This window comes from Crocodylus porosus, unplaced genomic scaffold, assembly GCF_001723895.1.
Source record: "Crocodylus porosus isolate Cpor-Errol unplaced genomic scaffold, CroPor_comp1, whole genome shotgun sequence".
Lineage (NCBI taxonomy): Eukaryota > Metazoa > Chordata > Crocodylia > Crocodylidae > Crocodylus > Crocodylus porosus.
Genome location: NW_017728914.1, coordinates 35932992 through 35959554, shown reverse-complemented (window position 1 = coordinate 35959554; position 26563 = coordinate 35932992). Strand labels below are relative to the sequence as shown.

The following is a 26563-nucleotide window of genomic DNA, read 5'->3' as shown; positions in this document are numbered from 1 at the left end:
ACTGCAGTCAGACCCACAGGACAAGTCCGGCTGGTACAGAGCGATTTAGCCACAACTTCGTCTGAGCGGGAGGGAAATGTCAGCCTAGGAAAGTGGAAATTGCAGCCTGGAAAGGTACAGCTGCAAGGCCTGACACGTTTGGGGATGCTAGCTATGAATCCCATGAGTGCAACATCCATGACGGTACTTTTTGCTCTGACTTTGCACCGTGATTATGACAACAGCTCTAAAATAACTAATCCCAACACAAGGAAACATTGTTGAGGTTCACTTCAATCTGGACACATGTTCGGGTAGACTGAGCATGTATTAAGAGTCGCTGGGAACATTTCTAGCTGGGAAATAGAAAGCACAGTGGGAGTAGTTCAACAGCACTACTGGTAAAGCCGCCAGTATGTCCATCTCCGAGTGGTTTTTTCCTTGTAGCAGAGGATGGTTGTGCTAGCGGGGTGGCTGTGCGCAGGATGCTTTTATTTGCACTCTAGAGCTGCGACCAGTGCTCATATACCATGGACAGGAACCTATGTGCGGTCCAGCCCATCACCTCCTATAGATAACTCAAAGTTATGGCCTTGATAAATACCATATTGTCACCCTCCCCTTGTGGAAACCAAGTCCTAAGTGAACATACGGTATGTCATCTGGGTTGCTCTACTGTCCTCCTCCAAAGCAAAACAGACACCACTCAGACCATCGCTAGCGCGGACGCAGTTGCTAGCTCAGCATGTACCACGTCCATCGCTTGGCCTCAGCCCTGCTGCAGTCCACGTACATTAAACTGCTCATACAACAGTACTTACATGCCACAACTTAACTCCATGACAAAGGCGATCCCATCAATAAAAGAGGCAGCAATGCATCCCTTCTCCCCCACCATCCTGTGGCTCCAGCTCTCACTAGTACTTAAACTTGTACCTGCACTTCTGAGGAAACAGGAGTTTTCTCATCAAGATAACGAGGATCTGAAGACTACGCAGGTGGCACGTTGCGGGGTGATATTAATTCATCCCAGTGCAGTTACGCACGGACTAATGCAGAGCCCACCCTGCCTTCTCTCTCCTTCATGAACACGCACGCAAAGTATTATCTCTATCGCTTCACTCAAAGACTTCGTCGTTCCTCCATTTATTGAGGACCGCATGGTGTCATATGATGTTGCATGTTGTTATAGGATGTTAAGGACCACGGAGCTCATTTTTCTTGGTGAAAGACGTGAGTTTTGAACCTGCCTGGAAGCCACATCCCCGCCAGACTCTCTTCCAAATGTCTTGTTCTTAAACTTCTTCCAGATCTCGATCCTTGAAGTCCATGAAAGTATAAAATGCACGAGTGGACCAAGACTTCAGTGGACTGACTTCAGCAATTTTTTTCTCCAGCTCAGCTGGAGAGCTTCTGATTTTAAGAAAGAGCTGATCTACCCACCCTCTGCGAGTCAGGCCTCTTTGTGGTGTCTCAAATTAGCTACCTACAAATCACTGGCTGCCTTTGCCTTTTTTTTTTTTTTTTTTAAATCATGACTAATAACCATAAATCCGTAGGCGACTAATTTACCGAGGTGAGTCTAGGGTTTCGCTGCTTCTCGCCCGCTCTGCTCTGCCCTGCCATTAATCTGTCTTTGCACTTTCAGATGCTGCACTTCTTGAAACGCCTGGTTTCAGCAAATGTCAATTTTCAGGGGGATTTAGCATTGTCTGACGGCAGCGAAACCGCTCTGCCGCCGATGATTGTTACAGCAGGTGGCCCTGATGGATAATCTAGGTGCTAGGAGCTGGTGGGAATACTTATTTTGGAAAAAACAGGGAACAGGAGGAGTTGACTGGATACATTAATAATCCATGTCACGGTTGTTAATTCCCGACAGCTCCTTGCAATCACGTGGGGAAAGGGTCAGTTTTAAGAACTGTCCCTGCCAATAATCAAACTTTCCCTAGTGGCATCAACTCCAGCTAGAAAACTTCCTTCCAGCCAGGCCTGGGGGTAGCTTCTAGTTACTTGCCAGGGCTATTCAAAGGGGTTTTTTTTTTCCAATGGTTATCAAAAAAATTAAAAAGTTCAAATCCAATTAAAATAGTTCTCTGTTTTTTTCAGTGGTATGACAGCACCGACACACTGCTCAAACCAATAAGCAGGGAGACCCCTTTCCCCTCTGCAACACGTGGCTTAGAAGGGCACAGGACTCTTTTGGCATAGGACTACTTCTCTCTTTTCTTCCTCCCTTCATGGTCCCCGGTTTCGCTGCTGAGCCCAGGGCATATGAAAAAGCACTAATTGCGATGGCGGCTTTTCGTGCGAGTGCGATGTGCTGCGAATTCCGGCCCGCTAGGGACCGGCCAGGGACCATCCGGCCGTTTCATGGATGCAGCTGAACAGCTGGCGGCCGGTAATGACTCTTGGTCAGTACCCACCTGGTCCGGATTCAAACCGATGAGCTTGAGATGGAAGGTCCTGTACCCTGTTGCTGCCCGCCCTGGAGCCATCTGCCCGATTTTATGGGGTGCATCTCACTTTTTCTGGCTCAAGTGGTGACGGGAGCCTGCACAGCTCAGGGGACTGCTAATGTGATACAGAAGCCTTTCATCTCTAGGTCACCAGTTTGAATCCGGACCAGGTGGGGAGTGAGAGAAAGTCATTACAGCTGGCAGCTGTTTGGTGGCCTCTGTGAAATGAGTTGATGTTTCGGCCCAGTTCCTCATGCATCTATTTTTGTAATTTATTATTCTAAGCAAAAGATGTGACAAGAGAGGAATTCCTCCCCCCAAATCAAGCGTCCTTTGGAAATGCGGAACGAAGACAACGGCATTTGCTCAGCAGCACGGCGCGCATGCGGGTGTTGAAATGCAGAATACAACCAACAAGATTTCTTCACGCTCGTTACTTGAGGCATCCCTGCTAGCTGGAGACTTGACATCCAGAAAAGGGACACTTTCGTCAAGGAGATGGACAGTGGGTCTCGAGCTCAGCCCTTTGGTATCGTACAAATGCTTCGACATATTGCTGGGGGCAGGGGCAGTGATGTGGGGACATATGCAGCTCCCTCCTGAGCAGCCTCCACGTCTACATGCAAACATCCTCTCGTGTCACATCAGCTCCTAGGGCAAGACACAGCATTAACGAATATACGCATCTCTTGGAGGCGACGGCATAAATTACAGGAGAGTTTGGGAAGTATATTCTGGGCCGGTGGCAGGCCGAGTGACTGAATGTGCGTCAGAGGTTTGCGATGAAGACTAAAGCGTCTTCATTTTGCAAGCAACATCCCTGTTTGCCGTTGTCCTTCATTGCCCGATTTCTTCCGTCTGGCTGGGGCTTACCTCTTCACTCTCCTATCACTTGAACAATGTATATCTTGTAGTTGGACAAATACTGTAACGAAATCAGGATGTGATGCTGCTACTTTGTTTAAAACATCCATCCACCCACCCATCCTTCCTCTACCAATGGGGCCCAACACTGTCCATTAGGAGCACCTGTGCACTCCATGTAATCAGCGGGCATTTCGCAAAAGTTGGCAGCTGCTCAATAGCACAGACAAGAACAAGTTAGTAAAAGTCCAACAGAACAATCCTACCTCCCTGGCTTTAGCAGAACCGGCTTCAGGATATTTTTTAAAGTGAGCAGGTTTTGCAAGGAACTAAATAGGAATATTCTCACTTTTTTTGAAAGAGAGAGGGAACGCTTCCTCTCGGCGTATGTGGATCGGTGCCAACTCTCAGTTACGAAGAAACCACGCGGTTTCAGCCTGAATATCTGTGGATGGTTGCAATCAGTGACTGCAGTGTTTTAGGATGCCCGAATTATGGGCTTGATGTTTGGGACCAAGTCTGGACCAATATGGTGCTTCTTGGATGAACGGCTCCTTTGTAAACGTGTTCAGTATGTTTAAGAAAAGGACCTGGCTGGATGGCAGTGAATTATACATAAATCTATGGTAACCCACACACCTACTTTTCCTGCTTTGCATGTGAGAAAAACAAAATATACAGGGATCAACCTTACAGGGATGCTGTCAGGATTGATCTTTTTTGTATCTGAACAATGGCTTGGGGATACAAGGAGCGCTACCAAGTTGTGGCTTCTCGTGGGGACTTTCCTGCAGGCAAGCGGAAGGCTCCAGGAATTGGCCCAGCACTAATAACATTAAGAACTGAAGAGATGATCCTACGTTAGCAAAGGAAAAGTGCCATGGAAGGAGTTGTTGCCTAAACACAATATACTCTGGAAACTTAGGACTGGGCTAGGAAGGGCATGAAGCAGCCTCCAGCATCATGACTGGGATTATTTTTTTTCACGGCGTTCTCAGCACGCTCCTGGGCGCCGCATGGGAACAAGAGTTGGATAATTTAGTACAAAGTGGTTTGGCGGCGTTTGCAGATAGGAATGCATAGTAATTATGAAGGACTTAACTTTCTACCCTGAAAGGATCTGTCAGAAATGTCATTTTTAATTAATTAGAAGTGTATAAACCATGCAGCAGCTTAGGGCCTGTTAACATCCCATAGCATCTAACCTAGGGAAATCTACAGCTTGCATTAGGATCAGGATTTAGGTTTCCAGAAGTTTGTCAGCTGCTTTTCAGGTTCTCGCTTTTAGCTTGCAGCGAAGGAGGCCTTACGCCCAAGCTTCAGGTTTATAAAAACTGTTGTCTTTTTTGGAGAGCTCACAAGCTGATACTTGTCAGACATCCCGTTTTTCTTATGGGAGTTTTACTGCAATTTTAATCCATTACAAATGACTCCACACACATACACAGACTCGCGCTTTCAACAATACCCCATGAGTTGTAACAGAGAGACTTTCATTACAGAAGCCATATGAAGCAGTAATAATCTTTAACCTCTGACACCTTGTGAGAAGATACTGCATTTTATCTATCAAAGGAAACCATTCTAATAACCCACCATTAATCTCCATTTATATTTACTATGCCTTCAATTAAAGCTAGGACATCAAATCTTTAATAAAAAAAACCTGACACTTACATTACCTCCTTCTCTGTCTCTCAAAATGTTAACACTTCAAGAGAGATCCAGGACCTGGCACATTTTTATCCTGCTCCAGCACAATCCAGTGCCACAGGCGTAAAACGCTGCCTCCTCCTTTTTCTGCTTTTTTCCCCCCCTTATTATATCAAATGTAAGCAGCTTTTCATTAAGTTCACTGGCAGGGAACATTTCATTTTGGCGGCAGTATCCCTTCATTACCCCGACCCCTCGGCACTTCCAATGCTTGCTGGGAGGCAATGTTTTTCCCTTGTGTCATGACCTCCGCTGTTCCTGCACTTTGCAACCCAAGCCTTTTATTTTTTGTGCTTATTCTCCTGAACAGGGTCCCCGGCATCACTTCGGGCATGCATCAAAGTGACCCTCCCCGCAACTTGCGGTAAGAAGAGAACTTGGCAGAGGAGTGGCAATCGTCCATGAACTATCCCCTTTGCAGGAAAAACACAGCGAGATTTTGGGCTGCAGGTTCTGACTTTTGGCGGTGTACTAGGGCCCGGTCGCTACTCTCTGCCCTGCAGAACAAGGGGCCTGTTTATAGCTGGGGTCCTTCAGGAGCACGGAGGCTGAATTGTAGCTCAGAGTCACGCTTGTGAAGCAACGGCGAGTCGCTTCATCTCTTTAACCGCGGAGCAGAAAACATCTTCCTGCATGCTGGTCAAGCGCGGCGGGTGAGGCACAATCCAGGCGCCTATGACTCTGCTTTGCCAGCCTAGGGACTGTCATGGGGGCAGGCCTGAGACAAGGAGAACAAGGGGGTTACTTACTGCCTTTTCCGCCCTTGCACGGCCTCATGAGAGTGACGAGGACCTTGACTCGTGTCACTAAAACACGTGCTTTGCGTGTGACAAAACACCGTTTTGGAAGATGCTCTATGTCTTTGCCTTGGTTTGGTGCCTGCGTCTATGCCATAAGAGAGCCTGACCTGCCTTGCAGCTCGTCTCAGCGGAAGACACCCAGGGACCCTTCTGCCCAACGCACAACTGATGGAAATAATGATCCCAAGTGTGGTTAGACTTAGCCGGGATCACCTTGGCTGGGCACTGGATGATCTCCTTGCTCCTAGACCCCCTGAGCAATTTTGGCTGGAGGTTTGTTTTGAGCCCACGGCTTCATAAAAGTCCTGCTAGGGGAGGAAGGGAAAGGCACTTGGAAGCTGTGGGATGCCAACCGGACCAGCTGCCACGTGCAAGGTTGCACGTCTCCCTTGCCCACCCCCCCGCCAGAGCCGGCTAACAGGGTCACCCAGGAGTGACCCTGACCTGAAATACTGCTTTAAATTGCCAACGCTGTCATCTAACATTGACAAATGGGTCATGGGCTTCAATAAATAAAGAAGGACCCACGTGAGCGTTGCAGCTCGTGAAAGAGCTGTCAGCTCCCATGAGCCCAGCACCATTTCAATCTCAGCTCGTGCCCCGTGTTACTCCACTCTCGGGAGGGAGAGCCCTCTCCCGACGCTACCGTCCATGCCCTGTGAAATTTGCTTCCCCGTCTCGGGAGACGCGTTTCAAAATGCATTTTTCTGACTCTCTCTCGGAGGCAGTCATCTGCTTTCTGCCTATTACTGGGTTGTAATCAAATTTCTGCTTCCACATCTACATGGCCCTGAAGCCACACGGCGTGGTGTGATACACACTACTATAATACTCATTTGGCTTATTCCATCCAAGGACACATTGCCCTCGTGTAGCTGAAATGAAACACGCACATTATTTTACTTGCCAATGAGGTGTATGTATTTGTATATTTATAACAGCCACTTCGGCTGATGGGAGAAACAGCTGCTACCACTTTGCATGCAAAACCGATGAAGTGCAGCCTTTCGTCGTTCTTTCTGAAGGTCTGGCCAGAGACGACTTCGGCTCTCCTTCCCAGGAATCGTCTCGATGGCAGCCCGCCCGGCTGCAGGGCACGTCGTCTTCCCAGAAGTGCCAGCCAAGTTTGGAAGTAAGACCGCTGCCTCTCGAGACCCTCCTCAAAGGAAGAGGAGGAGGGATCCCCTGTCCATCCCTCTTTAGAAGCAGGTGCCACTCGCCTTCCTCTCCTCCTGAGTGAGGCTTTCCTCTCCTTGGGGTTGCAGAGGGGATGACCATTTTTCTCTGGGTCTGACCAGCAATAACTGGCTAACTATGAGGTCCAGGCAGAGAGCAGGGGAAGAACTGCAAGGAAAACCCATTGGGGCGTGCCACCGAGTTGCTGAAGTGGTCCAGGATTTCTGGTCCAGCTCAATCCCTAACATACCCATAGGGAAAACAAAAGGGGCCTTCTTTTGTAGCTGTGTCTACTTATATATCTTTGATCCAGGCCCTGGGGATTCATTACGACTCACCTAGAGAGCAACTATAGTCGCCACCCATGGCAGAGCAGCAGCTCCATGTTTAATGCGCTTCATTCGAAACGGGCTGGCGATAAGGAAATCATTTCTGACACGGTGCTCGCGCCACGGTGGATGAATAAGCACGAGCTCTCCTCTTTTCAAAGTGCTGTTCCCATGCCTGAGGGATGCAGCTTTTTGAATCTGAGTCCTGTTTAGAAACGGGCCCTCATTAGCTGTGCCACTGCGGGGCCACGAGGAAGACCACCCACCAAAAAGCCATTTGAAAAATACAGAACGAAATGGCTTTTTTTTTTTTATGACCTTATGCATCTCTGGCCTGCTCTGCATGCTAGGGAATTAATGATATTCAAAAAGCCGAGGCTGCCACAATTTCCTGTGGATTAAATCTGCTCAGCAATATCTACGCGAGGAACAGTTTTCAAATGCAGGCACTCTTCTTTTTCTTCAATGAAAAATGGTATAAAGGGTCAAATAAGCCAAGAATATTGATCTAATATAGATCTATATTGATCTAATATAGATCTATATATATATATATATATACACACTGGTCTAATATGAATATACCGGTCTAGTATATACTGGTCTAATATCAATATACTGCTCTAATATATGATGCCCAACACCGTTTCTGACCTCAGATCCCGGGTTACAGGACAGGAGGATGCTCTGGCCAAGCTCCTTTCCTGCCATAATTTGTTTTGGTTTTTTTTCCCAGGAGCAGTTGGTGTACAGCTAGCAAAGAGAGCTAGTTATGTGAGTCTTGAGCCATTCAAAGTTTCCTCTGTGCAAGGAGAAGCTCAGCACAAAGGCAACCAGGCAGGTATGTGCACCTGACTGCTGGAATTTCCTGCCCGCTATAATCATGGGAAAGCATGAGCGCGCAAAACGCTCCTTCAGAGACCAAAAGCTCAGCTCATAAAAATAGGACAACTGTTCCCTTGTCAATTCTCACCTACGGGTACCCCGTTCAGAGATGACGGCAAAAACAGCATGCCTTTCCCCGCTGATCATTGGGTGGCCTCCGTTCATTGGAGACTGCGCTGCAAGTAACAGCTCTCCTTTCCCACGGATGGGCCAAGATTTCCCTGAGAATAATTCAGTTCCAAGTACAATAGAGTTTGCAAGGAAATCAGAGCCGGGCTGGGATCTTAATCACGAGTTTGAGACAAGGGCAATGTCGCTTCCAACCCACCCTTCATTTGCTGTTTTATTCCACGCGCAGTACTCTTTCTGCAGACAGCTATATTTTAAGCGTAAAAGCTGTTATGATAACAACAGTGATTGAGAATCTCACAGTTTATTAAAAATGTCACATCTCATGCCGGTACAAGAGTTGATTTACAGTACATTACCTCGGAGCTCACCTACATAAATACTTCAGTGGAAATGCTGTTGCAAGAAGAGGAGGAGGAGCACGCTGCACAACCGGCATGGAAACGAATAGGCTGGCTCGCTGCTAGGGACTTGTCTAATGACTGCTTTTAGCATGCTTATGGTTGTGCTTGGTCAATACTCTGCAGATCCATTACAGTCAACACCACAAAAATGCTCCCAAGAGACCACAGAGAAGTTATCTCCCCTGGAGTGCAAGCCATAAAGCATCCCACTGCCATGCTGCGTCGCCGTGCTTCACCATTAATGAAATGTAAATGAAAAGGAGCGTTTGCTCTCAGCATCTGCATTCCAGGGGCCGGAAGGCATTGCTCTCATTTTCGGTAAGGCCTTCCAAAAAAAACCAACCAAAAACCCACCTCGGGGAGCAGACTAAACTAACAGATGCATGCATCAAGTTGGAATGGGTGTCAGCCCACCCTTTTAATCAGCGCATGGTCAATATTCTGGATGATATGAATCACTAATTAGCTTCTCCTCTTATTTCCACAGATGTCATTGCAAAATCTATCAGAGGGATGTCATCTGCACTTGAGGGAAGGACAAGCATTGTAATTAAGTATTAAGCCATTTCACCACTGCGAGTCTGCCGTGAAGTGTGAAATGGCTATAATTCACATTTTTAAGACCCTGCATTTATTAGCATCTATTTTCCACTCAAGGTTAGTGGTGTGCAGCCCTGGTAGCGACAAAAAAAATCAAGCTTCTGCTCTTGTACGATTCGAGTGCGCGTATGCTAATGTCTGTCTGGACAGACTGATGCATACAGGGAAGTTTCTCTTCGGTCCCAAAGGATCTTGGCGCACAGGCCTTTGTGAACTACCCTTGTTGACGGCACGCAGGCTCTGACTAAGGAGCAAATGACAATTCCTCTACCAAGCACCAAATGGCAGTTGCGGGTACAATGCCCCCAGACAGGAGATAAATCTCGTAAATCTAAACAAATGTTCCACCGGAGATAACAGGCAGGATTAATGATGACTATCACCCCAGAAACAAAGACTTATTTGGCAGTATAGGAAACCTGTCTTCGTTTAAGGAGGACTGCAGGACCAGAATAATCGAGCAATATTTTCCTTATTGGAGCAATATGGTAGGTTAAACGGGAACTGACTGTGATTATGCTGCATAATTGCTTGGGTGGGGGCAGCGGTCTCATGACTTTCATGACCAATTACCAGGGGGAGAAGTTACTTTTGCATGGCAGGATGTCTGCCGTGCCGTTCAGTCCCCGTTCAATCTGACGATCCGCTTGTGAATCAGGAGTGCCTTTTGGCTTGCTTATTCTCATGCCACACTTTTCTACAGGACGGTCATGTAACAGCAGTGGGGCATATCTGTTTCCACCTGCACTCCTTCCCATGTACACACGGATGCCCAATTCACAGGGGCTTATTTTAATACAAACTCGCTCGTGGTTGTAGTTGCTGTTTGTCCTGTTGCATTTTTTAACACCTATATCTGGGGTTTGTGCTAGAGCAAGTGTTCCCTTATCCCCACTTGTTTTTTCTCTTTTCCATATACATGTTACTATGAATACAGATCAGCACTGGAATGGTCCTTATTGACCAGACTTGCATCATTTTATGTGTACCCCAGTATTTTAATGCCCCTTCAAATATACCCTGCCCCCCCTTAATCTGCAGTGTGACATTTTAGGGTGCAGTGCTCCTTTCACATCGGTAGGTCAAGCAATTGTCACACAGCTGCATAAGCCACCTCTGCATATGGTGCATATTGGATGATTTAGAGGATCCCACTGTATTAGCATATGCTTGTCTCTGAAGTCAGAAGAGCGACTGCTATAAAAATCAGAGCTGTACTTGGAAGGCAGCTGAAGCAACCAGGATGGAGGTAAAACCGAAGCAGCCCAAGGCCAACAGAAAAGTTTGCATCTAGCAGCTAAATTAGGGTGTTGAGGCAGCTCTTGGCAGATTCGATGCCTCGGTACTAAACTCCCTGCTGGGTTGGTAACCTCACCGCCTCTGCAAATTTATAGTGTAAAGGAACTTGGGTCAGAGCGTGATCGAGAGGCTTCAGGGTTAATGATAACCAATGGGACAAATGATAAGGTTGGGAAGTGCCAAGCTATGCACAATGGGAGGGAAGTGGAGTAATGTGAGCAAAGACCCTCCCTCGCTGTGCAAGAAGCTGGATGTGACGTGGTGGTCTGAAATACCTGGGACTGGAGCTGGCTCTAGGATCCTTCCTGTTCTGCTTCAAGAAATCAAGAAGCTTTTACAGCTGCAGCCAAACAATCATTAGATTTATGCTAGCTTAACGTCCAGCTCTTAAAGAGGGCTTCATCCTTGGCTGTGGCCAAAGGGCAAATGGGAGAACTGGTGCACAGGAGACACCCCAGCATCTCTTGTCCAGAAGCCTATTCCTGGCACCATCTCGCTGAAGGTCTCGCCCGGCAGCGTTTCACAATTGAGAGCTGCTCCTAGGAGCCCTCTCAGGAGGTTTGACCTTTCTGTGCAGACTTGATCAACATCCACATGAAAGATATGGGTGCCCCGATTTAACCAGAGTGGCACCACTTGCCTCACTGGTGTAACTCAGTACAAGCACTATACACTTGCGCGGTGCTTGACTGTTTTCTGCCAGCCAGGGCTCCGATTCAGCACGCGCTTCCAGTGCTAAAAAATAAAAAGCAGCAGACGAAGGGCTAAAGCAGGGTGGAGAAGGACAGCAAAGGGTGGTAGGGAAGGTAATGACGAGGCAGGGCGAGATGGCCCCTGGCCAGCTGTGGGAGGGAGGAGAATGCAGTAGGGATATGGTATGAGAGAGCTAACCCAACCAACAAGATTGCCTTCATGCTGTGAAGTAGGGCGACCAGCCTGTGTCAGACCGGGGAGGGGGCAGGCAGCACAGTGGCCTATAGGGAGCAGAAAACAGAGCAGCAGATCAGGTGGGGGGAAATGGATCGGAGTACCACTCAGGGGAGATGTGGGGCTAATTTGTGGCATGCCTGCCCAAAAGTTTGGCCCTGACTGCTCTCAAGCCTGACCTCAGAAGTACACTGTATAGAGTACAGGGCCCTCTGAAATGTAGGGAAAGACTCCTATTGCCTTTGCTAGGCTCTGCAGCAGATCTCACGAGGTGGAAGGGGGCTCTGGAGAGCTACCAGATGCTGAGCTTCAGCGACAAGGAGCTTCCACTGGCTCCAGGAAGCTTGGTCCAACGGCAAAAATGCCTCAGCCAGTTGTAACTACCATGAGGATGCAATTAGATGAGGTGGGGGTTGCTAGATAACTAATCCCCAGATAGATCAGGACTTTGGCAGTGCATAAGAAATAGGGCAGTATCCTCTAAAACACCTTGTGGGGCTTCTAGTGGTGCATGTTCTTCAAGCCGGCAGAGCCCAGTGTGTATGTAAGGCCTGGCTTGCTTGTACCTAGTTAGCAGACTTGGTTATATGAAATAACTCTCCAGCATTTGTTATTGTGATGCAGGGGATAATGTTCACTCCTGGAGCCCAAGCCTGCTGTCCCCCAGTGCTGCTCTCAGCATTGCTCTTAGGGTAGCTAAGAGCAGAACTGGGTCCTTTGGGATAAGCTAGTCAGAAACCAACATGGGCCAGTTGCACCACTGGTACAAATCACTCTCTCCATCACTGACACCAGCTGGGGATGTAGGCCCCTCTTTTCCCTGCACCGCTAAAATACGGCTCAGTAACTGTCTCCCATTTTTCATCAACTATTTCCTCTTTTAGTCCCATTAATTTTCCTCATTTCTTCCCATTCTTATCTTATTAATCTTTATGAATGTAATGGGTTTTGGACTGAGATAGCGTGCGTGCCCATTTATTGAAAGCGTCTACGCTGCCTAGTGAAACGCAGATGAGAGAGACCTTAATTCGTCAAGAATTATTATTTTACAAAATGAATATTGCTACATTAGCTGAACATTGTATTTAAATTGCTGTCTAGTACAATAGGTCTCACTTGGACTATTTAGATAGCTTGCTACTGTACATGTGACAGCACTGTACTAATAAAATCATACTGTAAGTGCATTTCATCTGCCATTTGGTAGTTTTAGTGGGTCATAATTAACTTTGGTCAAAGAATAAATCCCTTCAGGCCTGAGGGAATGTATGTCCCCTTTCCTGTGCTTGACTGGTAAAGGGAGAAGGGGCACTCCGGTTTGGTTGGCTTGTGCTGGTGACTAAACGCATTTTTCTTCCTTATAATATTTTGGGGTGAAAGGTGCTGGCCTCTGTATCACTCCATGATTTCTTCTTTCTTTGCTCTGCTGCTAAAATGCCCTAAGCAGTAGCTCACTGCTTTGGCCTGGAAGAAAAGTTCAGGAATCAAGGAAAAACTATTATTTCCCCCGCCTTTATACCCGAGGAAAATGCATGCATGCCATCTATGCAGTTAATTAGCCTCCGGTATTTTGGTGGGGTCCTGTTCCTACAGAAGCTGTTCAGTTCTCAGGCTATATCCAGCCGGCGCACAGCCGGGCTAATTAGAGGAGCACGGTACCATGCTAACGCGGCCAGACTGTGTTCAGCGCCTGCGCTTGTTTGTTTGAAAACATCTACAACTACGTGCTTTCCATTTTTCAACCAGTTCGACTTGTTAAGTGCTTAAGACACCACTTCGCAGAATATGTCGCATTACCCAGCGCCATCCCTCACCAGCCTCCGCTAGAGAAACTCTTCGTGATCTTTGACAACAAAGTCGCGCGTGGTTTTGGCCTGATCTGGATTTATATTGACCCCTGCCCGACGAGCCTGGCTGCAGCAAAGGAGCAGTTCATTGCTGCCTGTGTATACAGAGCAAAACGAGCACGCTAGCTCAGAAACGGGGTCAAACACGGAGCAACCCGATCCTGATGAGCATATGGCTCTCCCCTACATGAAACGTTCAACGCTGCAGCTGTGCCCCTGGCGCTTCGGGCGCGTGCTACCAAAGTACGGCTGCCTGAATGCCCCCCGTCTCGGCCACCGCACGCCAAAGACATTTGAAGAGAAGATTCAAACGAGGCGGCCAGCCAGAAGCGGGCGGTGATCAACAGCGAAACAGCTACTGTTCTCCGGAAAGGTGACCATGTACTTGTAAAGCAGCCAGTGACTAATAAATGAACTAGCCTGCATGAACCAAGACCATTCATCTGCCGGAAGACGACAGACCGTCTGCTGAGAATGATGCTTGTGTAATCACCTGGAACATATCATTCCTGGTGACATGCAGACGCCGCGGACGGTAGTTGCAAGGTGGGAAAAAGCGGGGAACGTGGAGGGGGTGGAGAGACGGATGTTATGGAGCGACGTTTCTTCCCAGAGGACAAGCAGTGTGTCTTAAGCAAAGGGAAGCAGGCACGCACATGTTCTTCCCAGCGGTGACAGGAGCAGGGGGTTTCCTCTCCTATAGGTAGCAACCGTAGCTGCCACCTTTTTTTGAAGGAAAAACAGGGAAACTGATGCTCAGTGGACTGAAGGAATTAGAAGCACCACGCAGCAAGCTCTGCTATGTAACTATGCGGTCACATCGCTTCCTGGTGGGTCTTCTGCCAGTGGAGACCCTGCCCCTGGATCTGGCCTGCATGTACTCCATCATTTTAAGAAAATACAACCCAGTCTCAAGAGGGAGGCAGTATGGCGAATGCTAACGCAGACTGCAGTACAGTGGGCTTCTAGAGTGAACTGAAGCAAAACACCCTGGTATTAGTGATCTGATTTTTTAAAATGGAAACAACTGGGAATGTTTCCCCAGAAACAGGAAAAAAAGGTGAAAGATACTCAGAAGGGCTAGGACAGAAGTTATGCATTAACTGGTATAAAGTGATTGGATATCGGCTCAAATCTGTAACCCAACAGAAGTTCAATGCACATAATCCACTTTCAAAACAGCCGAAACTGGTTTAAGGTAAACCTGGATGGATGTACTATCAGACTGAACTGATTCAGGTTAAATTGGGTTGTTGAATTTCTGTCCCAGATCCCCTCCAGATTCAAGTTTACTCACAGTCCCCCAGCATCCCAGGATGATTTGCACCTCCCCTGCCAACCCTGCCCCCCTTCGCAAGCCTTGGCCCAAGCTGTCTGCTCCAGTTGAGCAGGAGGCTCCTCCCGGCTTCTGGTCTGGGCCACTGCAGGCATGTGGCAGAGTTTCTGGGATCAAAAGTGAATGTCTGTTCACTCGCTTATCCGTTCAATTGATGCTGCTTAGACTAACCTGTGAAGACTGAATTGATTCAGTTCAGGGTTTTTGTCTTTTTGTACTAAGCCATGTCTGAACTTGCCCTGTGATCTGGTTGGTTCATAACTACTTCCAATATCGGTGTGGAAACCTTTACCAATAACTATTTGTCCCATGTCCTGTCTCAGTGCTGTAAATATACACACAGGGCCATGTTGAGAGGGATGAACTAAGTCTGTGGCATGTAGACCTAACTCCTGAGCTCACACCACATCCTCAGTGAACTTCCCCAAGGAAGAAAGATCAGGCACCAAAAGGTCTAGTGATGAGACATGTTTCTGAGTAGGGGTTAATTACAGAGTGAGCTGACTTCATGTCTACTTGGATGAAGGCATTCAAATGACTTAGTCCATAACAGACCTTGGGGCTTTCTCCCATCATCTGTGTGGGAAAGCATCTAGCTGACAAGTGGCAGGGCCCATCTTTTTCACTGCATCTGAAATCTCAGTTACCGAAACGAATGGGATCCAGGTTGGGAAACGCGGTGAATTTTGTTACCTCCTGCATACCCTGCGTTGGCCAAGTGCCCCTTCACAACTCTACCCACCTACCCATCATATTGTAAGCAGATACTATTGGGGGGAAATGGGGAGAGGCTGCAAGGGTTAGTTAACATAAGTCCCCTCACCCAAAATATCTCCTATTCAAGGAGCTGCTTGTTCCCCTTATCCTAGATATCAAACCTCCAGTGGCTTGCTCATGGCTAGTATGCATCTTCTGAAGTAAGTGGAGCTCTGCATTAGTACGAGGGCAGTGGTGAATCTCTGGAGCTGAGACGCCTGTGCCCCCAGAACAGGTTTTGGTGGGTGGTGTTTCAGTGAATGTGGCACTTGAGCTCTACTAGACAATATTACCATGTCGGGGAAGGGGTTGTAGCCCTGAAAGGCAGAATCATATCCCCTGCTCCATGTACTGCAAAGCGAACTCTCTGCCTGCGCGTGCAGAGATGCAAACACCACAAATCAGTATGCTGAATTCCAACAAGGCACCACTGCATTACGTTTAAACCATAGTCCAAAGTTTACCTTAGTTCCTTGAAGGGGTCTGCCCTGACATTGGGAGTTTCTATGGATTTAGGGAACACTGTGCCTTCTGCTCCTGAAAGAACAAAACAAAAACAGAACACAAGTTGGAGATGGAACAAACTGTCAGCAGGGGAGTGACTTGCAAATCACACTTGGCAATATTTACAGCTCATCTGACCCCCATGTCGCCCTGCACACACCCGCACAGTCTGTGGAAGCATCCAGGTCTGGGACGTGGAGCTGAATTTGCAAACCTGGCTGCCTCGATTGCACCTTGCACGGGGACGGTGCTCGCATTGGCCACGACCTGTCTTCTGGGCATGGAAAAATGTTGCTGCTCCAATGAAAGCAGCCAGCTTGGAAAATAGGAACGCTTGCCAAGGATAAATGCTTCCACATACAAACACATGCTTTGTTAACTAGGATAGAGGCATGTGTCTTATTCTCAGGTTTTCTTTCTGAGCTGGACTCCAAGGAGAGAATCCAATCCTGGTTTCGTGGAGCCGCTCCAAATGGCATGCAATGCAGGCTAAGCTGCTGCGTGGCCAGTTGGAGGGGGTGCTGCCCCATGGGGAAGACACAGGATGAAGGCAGCAGGCCTTGAACCGAGTTGCAGCTCTGCCACTGGTTTTGTGGTGAGACCAGAACATGACCTGCCACTGCTCCAGGCTCTCAGGTAGATCATGCCAGGGACAGCACTTTTCTCACATTCAAGCTTTGTCAGATGGGCAGCCCACTAAGTGTTTACCCTGAATAGGCATTGTTAACAGATGTCTAGGTTTCAAGGCCCGAAGGGACTGTTTCGGTCATCTCATCTGACCTCCTGCATAACAACAGAGGCCAAAGAGCTGCACCCAGTCATTCCTGCATCAAGTCCAGATCTTTGTGGTGGAAAGACACGGCACCCTGACGTAACCACTCAGAGTGACGGAGACTCCTCCGCAGCCTGTGGGAAATTCATCCGCCCCGCCGCTTCATTACTCTCAACTGAACACCGAACCCATTCCAGTTTTTCACCCACCTTCTGGAGGTGCGGACATTACTGCTGGCCACAGTAATCCCATCACAGTCACCCATGCTGCATACCACAGCAAGACCACCTTCATACCCCTACTCAGTATTGACCTCCATATACATTTAAGTGTCATACACTCCCCTTTCCTTTAAGAACCGAGTTCAGGGCCAGGGTATTGATCCTGAGTTGTGAGCCTTTTCTGAGCTCTGCTTTCCAGTATAGGCTTGCCCATCAGGTAAGTTATTTGGTCCAAGATTTCTGACGGTATGTTTACCTCTAGTAAAAGGCAATGAGGTTCAAAGAAGCCCAACGTGGTAGGAGAAGAGAGATAACGGTGACTCCGACCTATCCTTATTTTAGCATCACCTTACAAACTTTACCAGCCATTTTCAAGAGCACCGAAGAAAAGATCCAGAGGGGAGCCACTACACAAATGACTTTTTGAGACCTATCACTTAAGTCTTTAAACCATGTGCAGCGTTATTATTGCTTTGTTCCAACTTGCTCAGGTTTGAACAACTAATGCATGGTTATAGATGTATAATTTTCAGAGCTGGTGCACAACACGTTACCAAGACTTCAAGGCTGTTATCCCTACCCCTTGCACAGAAACAGAGTAGTGGCACAACGTTCCTCTCATTTAAGCCAGTTTTATAATCGAGAAATCCCACTGGCTTCAAGAGAGAGATGCGGGTTATGTCGGTGTAAGAGCCATGCTGCCACTCACTGTCTTACAATAAGGCTGGAATTAATAGAAGCTTTCTAATATCTACACTACAAAAAACCACCGCCCAAAACCCAAACTCCTGCTTTTTAACCCAGAAAAACAAAGTGAACTCAAAGATGATACAGAATAATCTAAAGTTTGAAGCTTTATACTTTGGGTATTAAAATTGATCCTATGGCCCAATACAGATACTTAGCTCTTGACTTTACTATAAGCCGTTATCATTACAAGTTGTCAGAAGCAGCTGCGACTTACCAACCATGAAGGTTATTATTATCTGATTTGTCCTCTCTGAACTGTTTCCAAATCGTTTAAGTCTTAGTTTATCCCACACAATTGCACTGGTTATTAGCTCCGCAATGAAACTTAGCCAAAACAGCATCCTCCACATATCTGAATAATAAAACAAAGATTTTGGGGGGGGAGGGACGGGAGTATTCGGAGGACTGTCACAGCACACATAAATATTCTGGCTTGTTTTTCACTTGCATCGCTGAGTTGAGACTCTGGCTCCGACTTGTGATTTCATTCTTTTTGGAAAAAAATGTTAAGTCAACTGCACTCCTCCGAGCCCCCAGCAACGGCCAGGCACATGCTGAGGAAGATGGGCTGAACTCCATGTTTTCCAAGCAGTCTTTATTCGATTGATGAGTGAGGAGCAATTTGCTTCCAATCCTTGGACGTTTCAGGCAGGCTCAGCTGAAGACCTCCTCTTGGAGCGGCGCTGCGATAGTGTCAGCCCTGCTTTCCTTACATCCCAGACATTTGAGCACCAGGAACCAGAATGGGACCACCAACCCATTTCACGTGGGACACGTGGACTCTCAAACAGGGTCAAAGTTGGGTATGTTTCTGGCCAGGGCTAGGTGTGGATGGATGACTTGGGGGTCAAAATCCTGTATCTCCTTAGGAATCCTCTGTCCCTAGAGAGATCATTAATTGGTGACAACTGGCTGTTTCCTTGTTTCTTTGGTCTAGACTGGGCTGTAGATGGGCAAAAGGATTAACGGTGACTGGGAATGGCCCCAAACTGCGGGGCAAAATAGTAAGATGTTTCTAGTGGCATTTGGGAAGCAGTCGTGCCACTGCAAGAGACACCGGTGAGACGGCATCAGGAAGACTGCGTCCAACTGTGAGAGGGCACATGGCTGGTGTCTCTATCTGAGGGATGAGCACCAGAAAGGAAAAAAAGAACTATGGTGATACGAGACTAAAAGGGTATAATCTGGCCATAAATACATTCAGGCTGAAAATCAGAAGTTGGTTTCTGACCCTCGGGGGAGTGTGGCTCCTGAACTAGGTGTAGCAGAAGAGGGAAGGGCAGCCGTTTAACAAGGTCTAAAATGCAGGTTGAGCAGTTCATGAACGGTGGCAGCAGGTGACAGGTTTGCTGGAGACGGCAGTCAATGGGACTGGACGACCCCTTCCAGTCCCGTGTCCAGCCTTCTTGTTTTCATTCTTTATTTTAAGGGTGACCACGGCTGATTTTTGTTGCAAGTGTAAACGCACAAATATGCAGACATGTCAGCACCCAGCCTCTTTGCCCAGGCGGGGACATCTCCGCCAGGCTTCGCTTCCCTTGCGCATTAAGCCACAGTGATGTTAAATGAAATGTACTGATAAATGGTCTTTTTCACAGCCTGATTGATCTGCTATTCAAACATTTCACATCCACTGTGAAAAACTTACGCCATAAAGGGCTGCTTCACTGCAAAAGGGAGGAGAGAATTTTTTTTTGGTCTCACCGTTTGAGACTAGTTACTGTCGCCCGCCGTAATTCATCTAGGAGCAGCCCGATAGAGTTAGCAGACAACAATCATATAATCTGTGTTTAAACATAATGTACTGTTCATCCCTGGGTAATAAATTATTCACTTCTGCATTATTATTTCAGAAAGACTTCTATTAAAACCCATACGTACCGACTGCCTCCTTGACACTGTGTAATTTAGCAGCGATAAATGTTCATAAACAATTTGAGTGAAAAATCCATAAAGCCATTTCAGCTTTATTTTAAGTTCCATTTAATGTCCCTCAAAAATGATTTCATCAATGTGTTTCCATTAGCTGGTTCTCTGCCCAATAACTTAATTCCACACAATCAATCAGGAACTTATAAAGCGTGCGACAGGATCTATCTAAAGCGTTTTGAATCAGTGTAAAGATATACTCATTAGACATTTTTTTTCCTCTCTACTAGCTTAAGGTGTGGGGCACAACTGAAGTCACACGCAGCAAGAGTTTAAAGGCACTGGTTACTGTTCAACTCCAGGTCTCTTTTTGTTAATGAGATGCCGTTCCTTAAGGCGATCGGGTTAGGGTCAGCTTCTGGAGTTTCAGTTGGGTTTGCAGCCCCTTCGTCTGCCCCGGAGACTTCATCACCTCTGCCAGGTTCTGGCTTTTCTGAATCGCCTCATCCACTGCACGTGGTGGTAAAGCACCCACCTTTCACCCGGCTGCTGGGAGCGAGTCGTGGATGTAGCATGTCCCTGGCAGCTCTGGAAGTGGACGCAGCAAGAGAGCTGACCTGCTGGCAACGTCCTTCCCGTGACGTGACCCCTAGACCCTGCATGCCAGGAGGCTCCTGTTCTGCTGCTGAGTGATGGGCAAGCGTGCCCGGCTGTGCAACAGCTTGTGCTGTTTCCTTATGGAGGACAAGGGAAGGACCACCTCGGCTCCTCCATTTCAGAGCTGCTTTCTGACGCTTTGAAACCAGTAAATATGCAGGAGTGGTCGTGCATTTCTGCCTCCGTACAAAAACAGTGCATCTGGGGTATGAGCGACCTGGCAGGCAGGGTGACGGACGATTAACATCTAACTCAGGCAAAGAACATAAGCGGCATCAGACCAATGGTCCATTTAGTCCAGTATCCTGTCTCTGGCAGTGGCAGAAATGGATGCTGTGTAGGGACAGCATCAAACTGGATGTTTCTAAAGCAAACGACCCATTATCCACCACGATGGCTTTAGAGATGCCAGAGGAAACATCTCCAGCCGTTCTGTCCAACAGCTATTAATAGACTCATCCAGAAACTTGCCCGGTCCCTTTTTGAACCTGGCCGTGCTCTCTGCCTCGGCCACCTCCTTGGCAATGAATTCCAGAAGGGCATAAAAAAGGAGCTTGCATTTGTAGATAAATCAGGGAGTCTTGTGGTCAGTGCTCGCGGGCAAGCCACTAATAGGCAAATCAACTTAGGGCACAAACCAGGCTGCAGGGCAGAGAGATCAGGTCTTTGCCCAGATGAACATGCACTCTGGTTATCTGTAGGTTATTTCTCTCCCCCTATAATTTTGACTGGGACAACACATTTTGTTTTTGTTCTGTTTGCTCTTTGATCCATAAACCCGGAGTCCACAGAGCACTTTCTGCTGTGCTTTGTAATACAGCTGGGGTCAAAATGTCCTCGGAGGAGCCTCTTACGTATTCCAAGCTTGCGTGCGGGTCTCGTCTCCTTAGCACGCTCGCTCGCTCGCTCGCTGGAGGCCAAAATTATTTTTTTCAGATAAAGTCAGAGAAACATGGATAGCGTTCTCATCGCTGCAGGTTTCCAGACGCTCTCTTATTGATCAGGATGCATTCGGCAAACTCCCTCATTAAAATACCCATGTAACTAGGTTCTTCTTTCTGGGTCTTGTCAGGTCAATACACGATATTCTTAGAAAGTCATCATGCAGCAAGGAAGTAAATCCAATACAATGTAGCCAGTAACGATCTCTGGCTGCTTCTTTTAATTCAGAGCTTTAAGAGCCTTATTCCTCCTTAATTTATGTTCCTAAATGGGAGAACACAGTAATTGCGGTTTCTCCCCTTGTAATCCCATCAACTCAGAATCAATACGAGCTGCATTTCAGGGCCTGGCAATACTAAAACGGCTCTGCTAAGCCACCATATTAAATAAAACATCATAAAACTTCATTCATTTATATTTCTTTTGCAGTGTATTGGTCCAGTTTTGCCACGACCGGTATGGCCTTAAGGCTTTTGCATGCCCTTTCCTCATGCATTTTTTACCTTCTTGTTATGATTTATGTGAGGACATCCCCTCTATGGCCAACAGTTGGGTTTAATTTTAATAACAAATCAGAATCAGCCCACCAGGCCCTTGCACAAGCTGCATTCAGCCGGACTACTCCTCTCCCGAAGCGCTGTTTGCATGAGCGCTCTTTAAAGGATGAAAGCCTTGTGCCTCATGGACCTGCTTATGCCACAGATGTATTTTCCGGATCGCCGGCATCAATATGATCAAGACTGCCAATACAAACAATGACGTTTATATGTCCACAGTGATCGTGCTGTCCTCCAGGTAGGAAAAAAACTCATAAGCCCCTGGATTTTAATGAAAATACTGCCGTAATATTGACTTTTCTTTTTTCTTCTTTTTTATTTTTCCTTTGTCCTAGATGTAGGTTCATAGCTGTTAGGGGCTGGAAGGGACCTCACGAGATCATCAGGTCCAGCCCCCCCATGCTTGGCCATAGAGGTCAGCAACAAAGATGGACTAAAACTTGAAAATGCTGCGAGAATCATTTGCAAAGTCTTTACACGTGACCTGACTGAGCCCTGTGAACTACCCCGGGGTGAGGCTCGTCCCGTGCCCCTTTGGAGAGCATGATTTGTCTCCCCTGCCCATCTCCTGAGCAGCTGTGCATCCCGGTCACCCCCCGTGCTCCACGCGGTTGCAAGGATGTCGGCAGTGGATGATGGCCGTGCATCTTAGCAGCGCTGAGCGTGCCGTCTGGGGGCAAAGTAGCAGAGCCGACAAAGGGCGGATGCTACCTGCAGACAGCTGCTCTCTGACTTGTATGGTTGTGGTGGGCACAGGGGGGAAGGCACGTAGTTTCCACAGCTCACTCCTCCCCTGTCCCAGTAGCCTCAGGGAACGACACCGCACAAGGGGCAGATGGTCCCCTCCAGGTGGGGAGCTTGGGGCCCGACCTCAGACTTGCACCCATTCCTCAGCCTGGGAGATTCCCCCACTGGTGTCTCTGGGGCGATGTCTGAGCAAACCTCAGAATTTGGGGTTGGGGGCTTTCATGTGCCTGGGGCAGAGAGGAGGTAAATTCATTCTCCAGGTTCCCTTAGAGTGAGGTGTTGCAAGCCGGAGACGGAGAGGGGGAACCTCACCCGCCCGGTCCACTGCTGGATGAGAAGGAAGAGCAGCTCTTTAAGGTCTCGAAAAAGTGGGAGGTAGCAAAACTGCACCTGGGCCATTAGCGATTTCTTTTGTACGTGTTCATTTTCAGCAGCTCGGCTCCGCAGAAGTCTCCTATGCAGCACAAAGGGGACAATGGCACCGAACAGGAACAAGGGAACTGAACAGAAGAGTCGGTGCCAGTGCTAAGAACAGACAGATGCGCACAAAGGCTCCCGCAACTTGTCTGACCCCTGGATACTTCCACTTTGGGTAGGTCTGGGCTCCTTCAGCCACTTTTCCGACAGTGATACGGTAGCGGTGTCATCAAGGAGCTCCTTTGAAGCTATTTTCAGCAGTCTTGTCTCCAGCAGAAACATTGCAGAGAAACTAAGGAGAGTGCCTAAATTTAGGACTATTCAGTACAAGTCTTAGCAAGGAGAGCGGTGTCCTGCCTTGCAGCAAATAGCTGTAAAGGTTGGAGGGAAAGCGACAGCAACATAACGTGACTCTCCAGTGCTTTTAAACCTGATTTCAATACCTGGTGAGCGTACAGGATGTTTCTTTGTTAATCCCTATGACATATCGTCAATACTTATCTGAGTCTTCTAGTTCCCTTCATCCGGACAGAGGTCACACCATCCGAACATGCACTGCAGCCTGGACTCCAAACCAGATGCTTTATTTAAATACTACGCTCATTTTGTCTGCAGCGTGCTACGATGTAAAAGCAAATGCAAGAAAAGCTTCAACATCTTTCTTTTGGATATTATTTTGTCGTCTTTTTTTTCTTTTCTTTTTTAAATATATGGTCTGAATGATAGAGATTTGGGAAAGAAGATCACTTCATTATAATGAACTGAAAATAGTCTAAAGATGTTATACATCCTTAAAACAGCCAAAGAAGTCAAATTATTTATTCTGGAAGGGTGTTCAAGGGTGTCCTTTAATCATCTAAATTTCCTGAACTTGGACGCAGCCTGAACGTGGGAGAAAGCAAAAAACAAATGACTCTGTTCAGAGTTTGAATTTCAGATTTGATGATGTTTTGCCATTTTTAGTTTGGTACAAAAGTCTTCAAGGAATTATTGGTGTTAAAAGTATCAAAGCCTTTCTTCAGTAATCTACACTGAATGGGCTCAAACACAGTTAATGCAGAAGTTTTAGTTGCTAATCATAATTTTTGGGTGAAAAAAATGTGCACAGATTGCTATATTCCTTGTCATTTTAAAAACTGTAGGTGATTCGTTTGAACTTGTACTTTCTTCCTCTCTCAAGAACTGGTGGTCCAGGCGGCTCACCTGTGTGCCAGTATGACTTCTGCAAAGGTGGAAGCTGAAAGCTGCCCCCCTAAATTCAAAGACAGCTTTGCCAATGGTTTCAACAAGCACAGGATCAGCCCCTAGGGAAGGGCAAAGGGAACACGAGCAGATGTTCCCTTTGCCCTAACTGCTCCAGATCCTGGTGTAAGCTGCAGAGTACAAAACGAGTGTAAATTAGACATCTGTCTCTACCACGAGGCATTAAGTTTCTCTCTGTCGGGGTTATGGCGCAGCTGAACTCAGCTCCCATGGAAGAAAGACGCGTCTGCACGACCCAATGTCAGGAGACACTGCTCTGGGCACGAATGACACAGGCCTGATGAAGAAGGGTTTGTGCTAACGACTGACGGAGGAAAGGAGCAGGCAGCTGTAACACTGAAAGGGAAAGGACCTAGCATGAGCGTCCATGCGTGGCTGCAACACCCGACGTTACCCATATCTCCCCGTTGGCTACCACCATGCCATTAGCATAAAGGACGTTGGCTGCCCTGCTTTGGCTGAGATGCATTTGTCAGGAAGCTAATAAGAAGGAAGTTATTCAGGGCAGGGACCGCTGTGCCTTTCATATGTTCTCTACAACGCTGCCTCCGCTGATAGCGTCATGCTTATTAAATACACTTTGCACAGCACCTACAGCGAAGGTTTGGGAAGGGGGCATCGGGATGGAAGAAAACCAGCCAGGTGTCCTATTTTCAGCAATGCCTTTGCCTAGAGTTTGCAGACGGGGATGTCTTCTGCTGCTTGGAGATTAAAGTCATGACTTATGGTGGTGCTATTTATCACAAGGATCGCTGTTCTGCTTTCAAAGCCAGACCCAGTTGCTAGGCCGTGCAACAAAAGCAAAAAGAAGCTTTTAGGGTGAGTATCTGAACTGCTCCCTTCAGGATCCTTATAGCTGCATGCTGCTATGGCCTAAAAGCAGCACTATTTGATCAGTGCCATCGCTGAAACAGTGTATATTTGGTCCTGCCTGCACTATTAGGGCCTCAGCTGTCAGGTCGTTCCCGACTCCTGATTGATCGCCTACATCCAACATCCACTGAAGACAGCAGAAGGGCTTCGCGTTGACTTCACACCCAGCCCTGTGTGCACGGTCCCACCGAAGTCATGGAGGGGTGCTCCTACATGCACAAATCCAGTCCTCTGTTGTTCCCCCTAGGTTTGCTGGTTTCAAATGCTCCAAAAACCCCAATAATCAGGCCATAGGGCCTGGGGGCTGGATCCTGGCAGCCTGCAAGCCACGATGTCTGAAGAGGAAATGTTCACGTCTGAGAGCAGAGGCTCAAAAGGAGTTGTTATAATCCAGGCGAGCCCGCTTACTGAGGTCTGTGCTAGCTGCTTTAATGTATGACACAAACTCCAACACACTTGGCACAACAGCCCCAAAAAAACAACCCCCCCCCCCAAAAAAAAAAAAAGAAACCCAGCTAGAAGGATCTGAAATTGAGAAAGAAAACTCATTTCCTCCTTCAACTCAACTGCAGTTTGCAGCCAGACACAGCAAATGGATCCTCTTGCTTGTGCCTTTAGTTACTGGCGGACAAGGTATTGATTTCTCATTGCAGCCCTTTTTATTTTGCTAAATGTGATTTTTTTTCACATCACAGCAATGCAAAGAAAACACCTCAGAGCTTTGACAAAACTGCAGTAATACAGCTGAAGAATAAAGATAATGGATGCCGTTTCCCGACTTAGCAGTGCCAGAGGTAAAATCTTTTATCTACAATTGTCAGCATGTTTCACCAGGTTTCTAATTCTTCACTTCCCCATTTTCCATAGCATCGATGGCAAAATTAATGCTTGGCTATAACACTTGCATTATTATTACTACTTAGTCACCTGAGGAGCTCAGTCAGAGACCGAGAGCGTGTGGTGGATGCTCTGAAAAGATGGTATTGCTCCATCAACAGCACGGGCCTTGTCTTCGAATCCAATGCCACCTTCTTTTAGCTGCTTTTTTGCACAGGAAAATTGTCACCATGATCAAGTGTTTCAACTTTACAAGAACCCACTCAAGTGATGTCTTTGGGTAATTAGTTCTCTCCAACGTGGGAACTGCGGTGAGGAGGTTTTTTGCTTCTTCTGAAATACCCGCACCAACAAAATCCTCTCTATCAGCACTGGGATTCAAGACGGTTTATCCGTGTGTACACGCTTTCAGTGGACACAGTGGTAAGACCGTAAAGGTCCATTTTGCTTGGATCAGACTTGAACCTTGAACTGTAGAGTTCATATGATGGATGTATTGGGATGGTCTGGAGAGGGATGCTGCTGCCTCTGGGAGGGGGTTGGACCAGATGACCTCTGGAGATCCCTTGTAGCCCAACTTCTCTGACTCCACGGGTTCGTCTCCAAGGCAGAAGCAGCACTGCAGCTCCTTGCGGGAAAATGCCACCTGGG

At 47.4% G+C, this 26563-nt stretch overlaps 1 protein-coding gene across 2 annotated transcripts in view; it reads right to left on the bottom strand.

Annotated features, from left to right (window-relative positions):
- The window catches only part of SGCD (sarcoglycan delta), a 241655-nt gene that overhangs the window by 25653 nt on the left and 189439 nt on the right, over positions 1 to 26563 (bottom strand). For both annotated transcript variants that reach the window (XM_019535275.1, XM_019535276.1), the window contains exon 6: positions 15968 to 16040. In XM_019535275.1, the coding sequence (XP_019390820.1) occupies positions 15968 to 16040 (73 nt within the window). The remainder of the gene's footprint in view (positions 1 to 15967; positions 16041 to 26563) is intronic.